At 37.8% G+C, this 13,145-nt stretch overlaps 1 protein-coding gene across 1 annotated transcript in view; it reads right to left on the bottom strand.

Moving 5' to 3' along the window:
* Window positions 1-11,210, bottom strand: part of LOC139721321 (calmodulin-binding transcription activator 1-like) — a gene marked incomplete at its 5' end in the record, with an annotated part of 108,045 nt that extends 96,835 nt beyond the window's left edge. Inside the window, one exon of the mRNA XM_071632644.1 lies at window positions 11,113-11,210. Within this exon, the coding sequence (XP_071488745.1) occupies window positions 11,113-11,210 (98 nt within the window). The remainder of the gene's footprint in view (window positions 1-11,112) is intronic.
* Window positions 11,211-13,145: the final 1,935 nt, after the last annotated feature.

Genomic DNA, 13,145 nt, shown 5'->3' with positions numbered 1-13,145 from the left:
CATGACATTTGGGGGGGAAATGAGTTGCCTCGACAGAGAGAGGTCTATGCCCTCACTAGGCACGTACTGGTTCAAACAAAATGAAAAGTATTCAAAATCAGTATGTCAGACAAGCATTGCTTGATTGTTCTCAAGGGAATAGTAGTGGCAGGGTCAAGTTAATCTTCAACTGGTCTTCTGTGTACTATTTACAAACTCATTTTGGTGTTTCAAACTACAATATCCCATTGGATAGAAGAACAGGGACTAACTGCTTCATAGGAACAGACAATAATGTTATATGAACTCAATACAAGCCCCAGGCTGCTTGAACTTTTGTGGCAGAATGCTGGAGCTCACCCCATGGCCTCACATGTCTCAAACTGAAATGCCATTGCAGTTTCAAAGATAAATTTTTCTAGGACATTGACAGGGCACATGACCTAGCTCCTACAGAAGACAGGTGGAACAATATTTGTGCAAACTTGTTTCAGTAACAGGTTTTAAAAAAATGTAGTTTTCATAAGAAATAAAAACATTAGTAGTAATCATGCAAGTGTCATCCTTCATAATATTCTATGCGAGAAAAGAACAGAATTGGGGGCGTTGTGTAGAAATGTAACATGTAAGAATGTAAGATACCTAGTAATGTAATAATTATGTATCCTGGATAAAAATAATGATTTACTGGATTGACTTTTGACACTTAGAAAATGTAATATTCTGGTCAATTATAATGATTAATTGCTTTGACATTTAAACACTTAAAAATGAAGTAATACATATCCTGGACAAATATATTAAATACTAGTTAGATTGGCACTTAAATACTTGGAAATGCAATTTGTATCCCAGACAATTATAACGAGTAATTGCAGCGGCACCTGACATTTAGAAAGTACAGTTTGTATCCTGGACAAATATTGTGATGATTTATTGGTTATAGACACTTAAACATCAAAGATTATCTGATATGTATCCTGGGTAAACATACAAATTACAGTAGTACAGTTGGATTGATACTTAAACAATTACACTGTTTATGTAATATTGAAAAAAAATATATGGCGATTTATTAGATTTTTGTCTTATAGTTTTGCCAATCACCATATTTTGTTGTACATATACTATAACTTGTTCACTGTTGGTATTTGTACACCCCTGCCATGTGTCCAGAATAGGAACATGGACCTGGTATTTGTTAGCATGTGCTTTGGTTTGTTCTTGTTTAAAAATTAAGACACGATTACAACATTGTGAAGTTGGGTGTTTTTTTTTCAGTCTCTTTATACCACTATACTACTGTAACATTACAAATTGAAGATCCAAATGCAGCATGTGGAATTTGAACCAAAAATGTAAAATTCCCAAATTTCTGACCAGGCAGTTCAGATTTTCTCAAACTGAATAAAAGTGTTCTACTACATATTCAACATGTGCTGAATCCTATATGTTTATAGAAGCTTCACCTTTAAATAGCCAAAAAAAAAAAAAAAATGAATGCGTATGACAAATCTATCTTCTTTTTTTTCTTCATTTCTTCCTAGATAGACACTTTGAGGCAATATTCCAAAGAAGAAAGATACCATCTGGATATGCCCATGAAAAACATGTGATTATAACTGGTGAAATTCATACGGTCATGCCTTTTGTACAATAGTGATTTTGTTTGTATTCTTGTTTTCGCTGCAAAGTCTTACTTGTTCAATAGCATTTAATGCATACTGTTCTGCTACGCGATTACAATGTTTTAGTTCTTCAATTCCCTTTAATACATGTTCCGACGTGTTGTCTCTCACGCAGATGTCTTCAAAATTCTTCAACACCTAATATTGAGTGCTATTGCGTCTGTGACTTGGCATCTTGAACTCATGCACAGGAGCAGACGGCGGCCGTGACGGCTTGGGCCTGGGCTGTTGGCAACTCTCTGATGGCCAGCAACACCGACACTGTCATTAACAGGGTAATTACAGCCCAATTTGTTTCTATCAGCATTCTTGCACACCCGCTCACACACACACATGCTGTACATACACTTTCCTGGCTGTGGATGTACTGTACATGTGTAAAATTTGGAACAGAGCCTCTAAGAAGGGTTCCCCCTACCCTCGAAATAGCTTGCTATTTTGGGAAAAAGTGGAGGATGTCTGGGAAGGGCAAGAAAGGGTTGGAAGGGTAAGAAAAGGGCGGTAGGAGAGAGATAAAGGAGGAGTGGGAAGAGGGGCAAGCAGGGGTGAAAAGGGGCAAGCAAAGGGTAAAAGGGGGCTAGATAGGGGCAGAAAGGGGCATAGAAGGGGTGGAGATAGGGCGTACGGGATAGAGAGGATTGCAGGGGTAGAATGAGGTAGAAATGAAGGGGAAATGATGGGAAAGTTTGAATAGGAGAGGAAGAGAAAAGGTGAGAAGAGACAGGAAAGTGGGGAGAGGGGTGGAAAGGGGTAGAGTTCAAAAGAGATACAAATTGTAGGAAGGGAGAGGGAAAGGGGAATGTACATACATGTGTACAGTTGAACCTCTCTTATCCCGCCTCCCTTTATCCGGATCTCTCTATTATACAGACGCAATCTCGCCGTGATTTTTTTTAAATAATTACGGGAGGAAAGGGGGATTCCCAACTCCTTGAGAACTCCTACACAAACACACATGAATTACATATTACTTCCAACATGATTAACATACATTACATCAAATTTCCTTCCAAATTGCTTACCTTCAGACATTTTAACATCCCCAAACATCCCAAAATGTAACAATGAAAAGGTTGCAGTATACACATTACTACATGTGGCACTACAATGGGCTACATCAGTACATGTGTATGTATATGTACATGTATAAAGCATTGAGTCTCCCGTATCTGGCCAAATCCCTTATCCGGATGAGCCCCGGTCCCGACTTGTCTGGATACGAGAGGTTCAACTGTATATAGAAGGAAAGGGGTGATTGGGGCAGGGAAGGAAGTGGAAGGACATGCAGTGCATTTGAAGGGCTGAAATTGAATGAAAGAGGACAGAAAAGGTCTGAAGGGGCAAGAATGAGTAGAAAGGGAAAGTCAATAGATAGGTTACAATTAAAAACAAAAATTGTCCTTACTTAAGATCCAATATTCATGAAACTTCTACTATAAACCTGCCTCAATGATTTTGCACTAATTTGAGTAGACTCAGATATGGAATCAACTTTTATCTTTAAAGGACAAGTTCACCTTCATAAACATAAGGATTGAGAGAATGTAGCAATATTAGTAGAACACATCATTGAAAGTTTGAGGAAAATCAGACAATCCGTTCAAAAGTTATGAATTTTTGAAGTTTTTGTGCTGTACCCGCTGGATGAGAAGACTACTGCAGTGTATGAATAACTTAGATGTCACATGCGTACAACAATATAAGGAAAATATAAAGAGAATTTCACAAAATTCCATCTGTTGAAAAAAGTATACATTCCCCTGACTCGTTACCGACAAATGTTATGGGTAATATTATTCCCCCTGCCTTTAGAAAGAGGCAAGTCAAGTGCTCTTTTGTTATGCGAAAAAAGTGAAAATATGTTGAATTTTCTTTTACATTTTCTTTATACTGTTCTACGCATATGACTCACAAGCTGTAGTAGTCTCCTCATCCAGTGGTTCCAAGACAAAAATTTAAAAAATTCATAACTTTTGCATCGATTGTCCAATTTTCCTCAAACTTTCACTGATGTGTTCTACTTACATTGTTGCATTTTCTCAATCCTTATGTTTATGAAGGTGAACTTGTCCTTTAATGAAATAGGAATCTTGAATTGGATTCTTTGCTTGTGTACACATATCCTTTGCTTGTGTACACATATCCTTCAACAAGAATAACAAAAAATGGGAAAGTATGCATTCTCGCAGGATTTCCCAAAATAAATGATAAAATCAGTCAAATTCTTATATTATCTGATGTGACATCACTGCTTGAAATACAAATTTGTATGTACATGTATGTAGATAAAGATGTCAATCCTAGCTGCACTACTCATGTGATTGCATTATGCTACACCTCCAAAAAGGCAATATCAATACATAACATGTCAAAGCAGTTTCGTTTTCACAATTTTCAGAAGTTGACTGATAGTATTAAGAAAATAGAATAAAATCACAATACATAAACATCGTGTGGGTCCGACAACACCACTGCCTTGACCATCATTGTGATGGTGAGAAATTGCAATCTTTACATCTTAAAAAGGAGTAAGTTTGTTTCTCATTTTATCTCCATGGTTATTGACCATCAATATAATAACTTGTGAAATTGTCTCAAGAGTCCCAAATACTTGTACTCTACGGGTGTATCTGCCTGATAAGACTGTATTCTGTATATAAATCGGTGTCTGGCTGCATTCACTGGTATAATTAGCAATGGAACGAGAACCAATATGAACAGATCGGCTCACCAGAGAACATGGGCAGAGAGATGAAAGGTGTTTTAATCATTACGGCACGTCGTGAATGTCACAGCGTCAACCCATTCCGTTGCAAAGAGTTCCGCACATCCTCCCCCCCCCCCCCCCCCCATGTACATTGTGTCATAAGACTGACGGCCGAAAGTAGGCCTGGCAGCTTCGTGTTAAAATTGCAACAGTACGTCCCATGGGCCTATCTCGCAGCCCGCTCTACTGTTGCATGGCATCCTTCGTGTGGCATCCTAATGAACTCCATTCTGCTGGTGGTAAAAATAAAAAATAGGAGAGAACAAATGAAGTCCCTCAAAATTCAGGGCACACCACCTGATGATTGGGCCCTAAGGAGGGTACCTTTAATGCACGCTAGCCATTCTTCCAAGCAGCTCATTTTCTGATTAACTCTCACGGGACCATCATCCCCAAAATGTCATTGTCTTTCTACACAAGCCAGTCGCCAATGGCAATCAAAGGGCCAGGCAATAACATGAAGCAACTCAACAGGGAGCAATCAAATTCAAAACTGAATCCTCCATCTGACCCAGACCTTCAATAGCAGAAAATGATAATAAAGTTTCAAGAACACTACCTCATGACATTGTATGTTAATTCAGAATCAAATGTTGATTACTTCAATGACATACCTGTACCTGAATAAGGTATGTGCAGTGAGACTATCTTTGCACGTCAACTATACTGTAAATAGACTAGAATTCTTGAAGTTACAAGAAATTAGGACACGACGTATTATCCTGTGCATACCTACATGTACAAGTGTAATTCACCAAAAGCTACATGCTGTATGCCCAATAGTTTATAATTCATGGTCAAAACAGACAGAAAATGAGGTGAAAATGTAGATTATTCAGCAGAAGCTACAGAGTTGATAATTCATAATCGAAAGAGATAAAAGGTGGTGGAGTAGATGTAGATAATTTACAAAAAGCTACAAGAGTCAACTACTCATGATCACAACAGACAAAAATGGGGAAGTAAATGTAGATAATCAAATAGAAGTTGGGCTCCCCAGCCCACCCCTTTCTTCTCTGTATCCAAGTTCTCTTATTTTTTTTTTTTCATTCTGTCTTCTTTTCCCTCTCTTGCTGTTCCCCTCTAATCATAAGATTAACAAGTCTATAATTCAACGTCAATACATACTAAATGTCAACACAAAAACAACAAATATGTATGCTTGTAGAAACTACAGCACAAGGTACCCCTATAAAAGAGCAAATTGAAAAACACACCCACACACACACATACACACACACACACACACACACACACACTCACACACACACACAGTTGAAAGCAGCTGTTTGATTACTGTTCCATTTTCACATAAAAGTATTGATGGGCCAATATAAGATCAATGGACATTTTCATTTGCAGCAATGCTGAAATGTGCCCTTGTGTTAAAATCACATTACGTTGATTACTTTTTACTTCATGAGGTGTACACAATGTACATAATATGCATACGGCTGTGCCCAGACATGGGCAGTCAATGCACCATATGCTCGGGGGACGACATGCAATGAGCACAAGCAATTAATCCCCAGGTCGCATGACGAAATGTTCGCATGGCCGGCAAAAAGCTGAACGTGAGTGGGTCACAATTAGTAATCCCCGTGAGCTCACGTGTCAGCCTTGGCTGACCGCACGCTGCGCATCGGCTCGTTTCCTTGGCTCTGGTAGTCAAGCCGGAGTGCACGCTCATTGATTGTTGCCGTCCGATTACTGGAGTAATTTTGGGTCAAGTTCATCACAGATCTAATTCTGGACCGAAGCAGCAATATGATACCATTAGGGGTGTTCTTCCCTCTGTGGTATGCTAAGAAAATTGTATCACCAAGGCTCTTAATCTACCATTGATTATTACTGTAGTTGTTGCGAGAATACCTTCAAATGATTCAATGTAAAAAACAAAAACAAAAGACATCATTTGTAACAGACATGCCTCTGCCTGAAAAGATGTTCCATTTATCATTAGTTCTACTTTTAAATCTCTTCCATAAGCAATGGCATATCGTATACAATGATGTTTATCACTTTTTTGTCAAGTGTCTCTCGTTTCTAATTCGCACTGACGAACTTTGTACCTAAATCAAACTACTGTAATTGCACATCACTCTGCGTTGGTACAATAAATATCTCTTATATGTGTCTAATTTATCAGTTGCCCTTAAGGAATGTTTAATTTCCTTTTCACATCAAAATAAACACAGTTCACAATTCGCAGAAATTCTACGCCCCCCTAGAAGTGCTTTTAATCTATTACTCACAGACGGTAGCATGCTATCCTGCATGCATATCAAGTTCTGATGCATAAAACTAGTGCACAATGTAAATGCAGATTTACTAAATGAGTTTGACAAAGTTTCATTTGACAACTGATTAACTAGTTGGCACACACAGCATCAGATGGGTGCTATCACCAGTGATGCCTTAAAGCACAGTACTTTCCACTTGACTGAATTACAGTTTACACATCTATAGAAGATTTTCATTGATTCACAATGTAGCATGAAGTACATGTACCAGAAAAGGTCACAATGCTATTGAATTCACTGAAGATGTTTATGGACAATCCAACCAATGATTATCAGGAGTGACCATGTAAGTGGTAGCCCATTAATTAAGCAGAGACCACTATACTGCATCACACAGCAATGAAATTTACAGCATTTATATTATGATATTCAAATAATCAATTCATATTAAACCTGGCTGCTGTCACAAGATCTAAAAGAACATAATCAGAACCTATCACTTTAAGGCCATACATTTTCTTAAAAAACAGCCTTCTGCTTGGGGACATCAGATGCAGACCACTTACGAAGGTAGAGAAAACCTGATCTTTGCATCTTTTCTAGAAATGCAAAAAAAAAAGAGACAAATTTAGAAACAAATATAATGCTAACACATTACACCCATGCTGAGAGGCAATGATTTATTTATTTTTTTAAAGATTAGGCAGAAATTCTTTTCCAAAGACTATGGCTATAGAATAGTGTGAAACTTTTTTTCGGAAATCTATGACATACAGCATAATTTGAAAGAATAATATCTGTGTATCTAAAAAAAAAAAAAAAAAAAATCAGAACGCTATCATTTTCCATCACCACTTTGTAAATGTTAGGCACAAAACCAGAAAGGGCACGCACTGGACCATACACTTTGTATGAAAACAGGGTTGCAAAAGAAAACTTTGTTTTCAACTCTTTTGCTAGGATCATCATGTCTCCAAGGAAATCATTTCACCCCATGACATTTATCGTTTTCCATCACAACTTTGAAAATTTTGAACACAACGATAGACAGAACACATACAATGCACTGGACCAAAATGCATATTCAAGGTAACAAAGAAAAAGAGAGAAAAAAAAAAAGAACTCTTTTCTTCCATTCCTTTGTTTGGATGATTGTGTCTCCAAGGAAATCATTTCACCCTCTGACAAATTGTTCCTGGAACATGCGTACACTGTGAAGAGGTCCCCAGCCCGCGAGCGTCAACGCCGCGCGTGCCGTCAACTCATCTTCATCAGCTCCCCCGTCTCGACACCAGCGGGTAAATATTAACATTCTGACGTCTGTCCGGCACGCTTTGATGAACGAACCCGGTTGTGCAAGAAGTGCCGTCCCCTCAGATTCTTCAAGTGATCTCATTAACAAGGAATGCTGGGTATGATATACACAGGCTGGTTGCTTTGTATTAAATAAGTGTCGTTACGAGAATTTAAGGCAATGTGAGCAAGAGACTACGCTGCGCCCAGAGTGCATAGCTCAACGTGTATTATAGATAAACCACCACTGATAGAAGTTAGCTTCATTTTCCCTGACGACGGGTGACCATACACATTATTCAAGATTACCTTATAACTCTGGCTGAAAATACAACAACAAAACAAATCAATCCAAACTTTGGTTGCCAGGAATAGCAACAACAACAACAACAAGAGCAAGACACCTTACCTACATCATTTTGTCAAAAAGAATCCCACAATGCATAATTTCTCACTTTTTACATAGCTCAAATGAATTACTCACAGTAAATACGGAAGGTCTTCAGAGCACACAAGATTTATCATCCCCCCTCCCCCCACCCCAAGAAAGATAAGTGCAGCGAGGTAAACTTTAGGTGAGCTACTATACCTTGCTCGTATTAAACTTATCAGTCGATCACAGCCATTATACTGTTCGTACATGCAGAGATATTCATGGATTTTGTGCTACTTTTGGCGAGCATAAATTCTAAAACTAGTGGACATATCTTCAGAATTTCCAAATCTATACATTTTGAACGAGTAGAATCCTGAATTTTGCCAGCCAATAAAATCGTAACTACAGGTACAACATTGTATGTGTATACACATGCTACATGTAGTAGCTTTCTGTGATGGATCATTTGTGTACGTTCTGTCAAATGTGTGTATTTGTGCAATTGAAGCGTGGGTATGTGTACATTGGTATGCATGTTGCACAGTACTAAATAGTAAATGTACATTAATTTCCATACATAAAAATCTCAAAACAAATTGTTTTTGGTAAATTTGCAATTCTAAGGCGATTGTGCAGTTTGAATTCAAGAACCCTCGAATATGCTTTTAAGCCGCTTGGAGCGAAAATAACGATATTTACAATGAAATACCACTGGCATCTCCTTTCAGCATAGATGCCTGTCATAATGGCAGACTCCATGAACTCGCATGCAGCTCTAACTCCCCGAAAACCGTCCAAGAGGAATCTCATCAACTCCTCCTGAAGAGCAAATTTTGGGGTAATCTACAGCCGCTGTGTTTATGTCATTACTCATTATCCCCCGTCGTCTTGCATTCTCTTGCCGCCAGGCCTCCAGTAGTATAGGCACACAAGCACAATGCAAGCCCCATCTCACTTTTTTTGTTGCAAATTACCGTCACGACTGTACCACACCGTGCGATGACATCTCCATACGGTAAAAAAAAAATGGAAATAATAATGTGCTTCACATCTCCGAATATTATCAATCTAAACATCATCTGCAAAAGTTTGGTGGGAGGAAAGAGCAGTCTGGCACTCTGAAATAAGATGATTATCTCTTGTCCTTGGATAAAAAAGAAAGAAATAAATAAATACCTCAGAATTGCAGGAATGTTTGACAAAAACAAGATTTAAGCCAATCTTTTACTCATAATTGTAATGACAATAGCATCTTTATCAACAATCGTGTTGATAATTATGATTAAAAAGAGACAAAAATAAATTTTGTAACGAGTATTGATGATATTAATGATAAGAACCATCATCATAACAACAGCAACAATATTTAATAAAAATAATAACAAAAACAATGACAATTGCAATTATAGTAATTACAACTGTTTTGCAGAATTTTATTCTGGTACTGTATAAGCTGCTACTCATGGTGAGTTGATATGAATTATTGTCCTGAAAATCTGAAGTACTTTAGGGTCATAAATCTCACATGTCATCTCTAGTCCATAAGATTTTATGTTCAATGGTGTGAATAGCATTTTATGCACACAGTGGTGAATTAAAATCATAATAAAATCAAACCTGCCCATGGCAACCACTATTAACTACACGTACGTATTGTGCACATCTCTACTCCTTGGGTCAAACTGCGCAATGGAGCTGTGCAGTGACAAGGCCTCCCAACTGGCTCACGACAGAGTTGGCAAATGCAACAACTTGATAAATGTGATCTGAAAGGCGATTGCAAACGCGTCTTGAAAGTGGGTATTGAAATACATTTCAAACATGGGAGAGTTGTATAAACGCAGCCAAAATATGCATGGAGTATTCAACTCTTGATCTGGGGAGAGCTACCAAGGAGCCTAACAGCGAGACTGCAGATAAATTTCCATGGCTGACATGTCATTTAGAGAAGTTTGAAACATGAATTCCAACATAATGGCGATGTTTCCCTGTCCACCATTTCTAGACTGTTAGTGTTAGGGCAGGCTGCTCGTTCATTCATAAGGCCAAGAAAAAAAAAGTTGTATTGGCATAACGCGACTGACCCTAGAGAGTTCCCAAAAAATTCTTTGCTATCGCGATCATGATAGCACAATATTTCGATACCAATAGTGCAATCGCTATCGCTTCGGCACAGTATTCTTCTTCTTTTTTTTTGCGATTTATCCACTTGTTTAATCCGCGTGTGTAGTAGCATGATTTTTTCTTTTAGAACAGTTGGTTGTTTTCTTATTAAAGTTGTTTCATTTTTGCTTCACCATATGGAGTCCTACAGTGTTCGCTTCACTGCAAAAGTGTGGCGGTAAAAAAAAAGAAAAGAAAAAAAGATCAACCTACCAACCCTATTTTCATATGGCCTGTTACGCCGATTCAACCTTTTTTCTTCTTCTCTTTTTTTTAAAACTTGGGGGGGGGGGGGCCTAAGGTTATGAAGGATCAAGGAAATTTCGGGTGCTGTTCGTTATTCCGAAGGTTTGCTATTCGGAAGGTTCGTTAATCGGAAACACGCAAATTCCCTATACCTAGAGGTTCGTTAATCCGAAAATGAAAAAGGGTTCGTTAATCCGAACATTTGTGGCATTATTCCGCAGATTCGTTAATCTGAAAATGAAATTCGGAATAACGAACCTTCGGAATAACGAATCTTTGGACATACGAGCCTTCGGAATAACAAACCTTCGGAATAACGAGCTGTAACCCAAATTTCTAGGGCTATGACTTCCCTACCTCATTGGTGTTCCATCGGTCCTGTTTCTTGGGAAGGACGGTCACTTTCTCCAGGTCATGGAGTGCCTTGGGCAGGGTCACCTTCCGCTGCGGATTGTCTGTACAGAACACAATCACGGATTGATTTTTAACAGTCATTGAATGAGCGATTTATTGACTGATGCTTCTCTTCTATCACTGCAGATAGAGAAAGGAAATCTACTTCAAATGCATTGTTTGACAAAAGCCACATTTTGTATTGGAAAGTACACATAGAATTGTATTCAAAGCATTCACTTTGTTGTTTTCATCATGCTACTTTCATTACCATATTACAGAGGGGAAAAGGTATGCTGTTAAGTGCAACCAGAAAAATCCACTTTCTTAGAGAGAACACATGTAAGAATTTATACAATTGAGGGGGTCGGTGCAATATAGTGCTAACCCACACTTTTGTCAAAATTGAGTTACATGCATTCTCATAATCCTAAGTATCCTTCACTCTAACCTCTGTGAAAATATCATATTTGAATTCAACCAATAAGATGGTAAAAAATGCATGCATTCATGTTTTATTAATGTACAATGTATGGACTTTCCAAACATTCAACAGCAATTATCTCAAAGTGACTATTGTGTGCAGAGAATAATTTTCCTGGTATCGCATCGCAATTTGCTATGCATTTTTACACCACTGCTACACAAACTAACTTTTGTGTAGCAGTTTTCTTACATAGAAGTGTATAGGATATCACTGAAGATATTTTTCACCAGCTGACATTGCTAATCAAATTTGAGTTTGAAAATTATTCCCTGGTGTGAGTTAGCACTATATTGCACCGACCCCCTCAATTGTATGTGTTTAAAGGACAAGTTCACCTTCATAAACATAAGGATTGAGAGAATGTAGCAATATTAGTAGAACACATAATTGAAAGTTTGAGGAAAATCAGACAATCCGTTCAAAAGTTATGAATTTTTGAAGTTTTTGTGCAGTACCCGCTGGATGAGAAGACTACTGCAGTGTATGAACAACTTAGATGTCACATGCGTACAACAATATAAGGAAAATATAAAGAGAATTTCACAAAATTCCATCTTTTGAAAAAAGTACACATTCCCCTGACTCGTTACCGATAAATGTTATGGGTAATATTATTCCCCCTGCCTTTAGAAAGAGGCAAGTCAATTGCTCTTTTATTATGCGAAAAAAGTGAAAATATGTTGAATTTTCTTTTATATTTTCTTTATACAGTTGTACGCATATGACTCACAAGCTGTAGTAGTCTCCTCATCCAGCGGTTCCAACACAAAAATTTAAAAAATTCATAACTTTTGCATCGATTGTCCAATTTTCCTCAAACTTTCACTGATGTGTTCTACTAATATTGTTGCATTTTCTCAATCCTTATGTTTATGAAGGTGAACTTGTCCTTTAATACCATTTAACCATGGCCATTTTGCTTAAATGTGAGTGTATCTAAAATACTTTATGATGAAACACAGTGTACAAAATGGCCACAGCTGATGAAGACTATGAACCATTTAGCAGCTCTTCTTTGATTAAATCTAGTTACAGCCAAATCCAACCTTTGATGCAAAATCATTGTCTGTTTAGCAGTGTATTACAATATTTGTTAATACTTGACATCCCCATTAGAGTTACAAATTCCCCGAAAGATAACAAATATTGTCACAAGGTATATCTCGCAAGGGACTGTCGAGTGTTATGTATTACAATGATAGACAAAGCAATCTTGCTATATCAAATGCACATGATTACATTCTAGCCCTGTCAGCAGCTGGTCAAATTCTGGAATTACAGACTTTGTATGTCACCTGGGCACTGTTTTATGAAGAGTTATAATTGATGATATAGTTGATTTCTATCAGAAGTCTACGGCAGCCTGTGTGGTAAGGGAATTTACAATATCAATCATATCTTTTGATAAAACAGGGCCCAGATGTGATGTTAATGCTGCCAATAATATAACAGTTGCGATCCTCACTGCATTAGTCACATGAATGACCATTGTGACCAACCACCAACCAGT

Source organism: Diadema antillarum, unplaced genomic scaffold, assembly GCF_040938485.1.
Source record: "Diadema antillarum isolate AM-2024a unplaced genomic scaffold, OU_Dant_1.0 scf00000013, whole genome shotgun sequence".
Taxonomy (NCBI): domain Eukaryota; kingdom Metazoa; phylum Echinodermata; class Echinoidea; order Diadematoida; family Diadematidae; genus Diadema; species Diadema antillarum.
The sequence above is the reverse complement of the archived record's forward strand: the minus strand, read 5'-3'. Positions and strand labels throughout refer to the sequence as shown.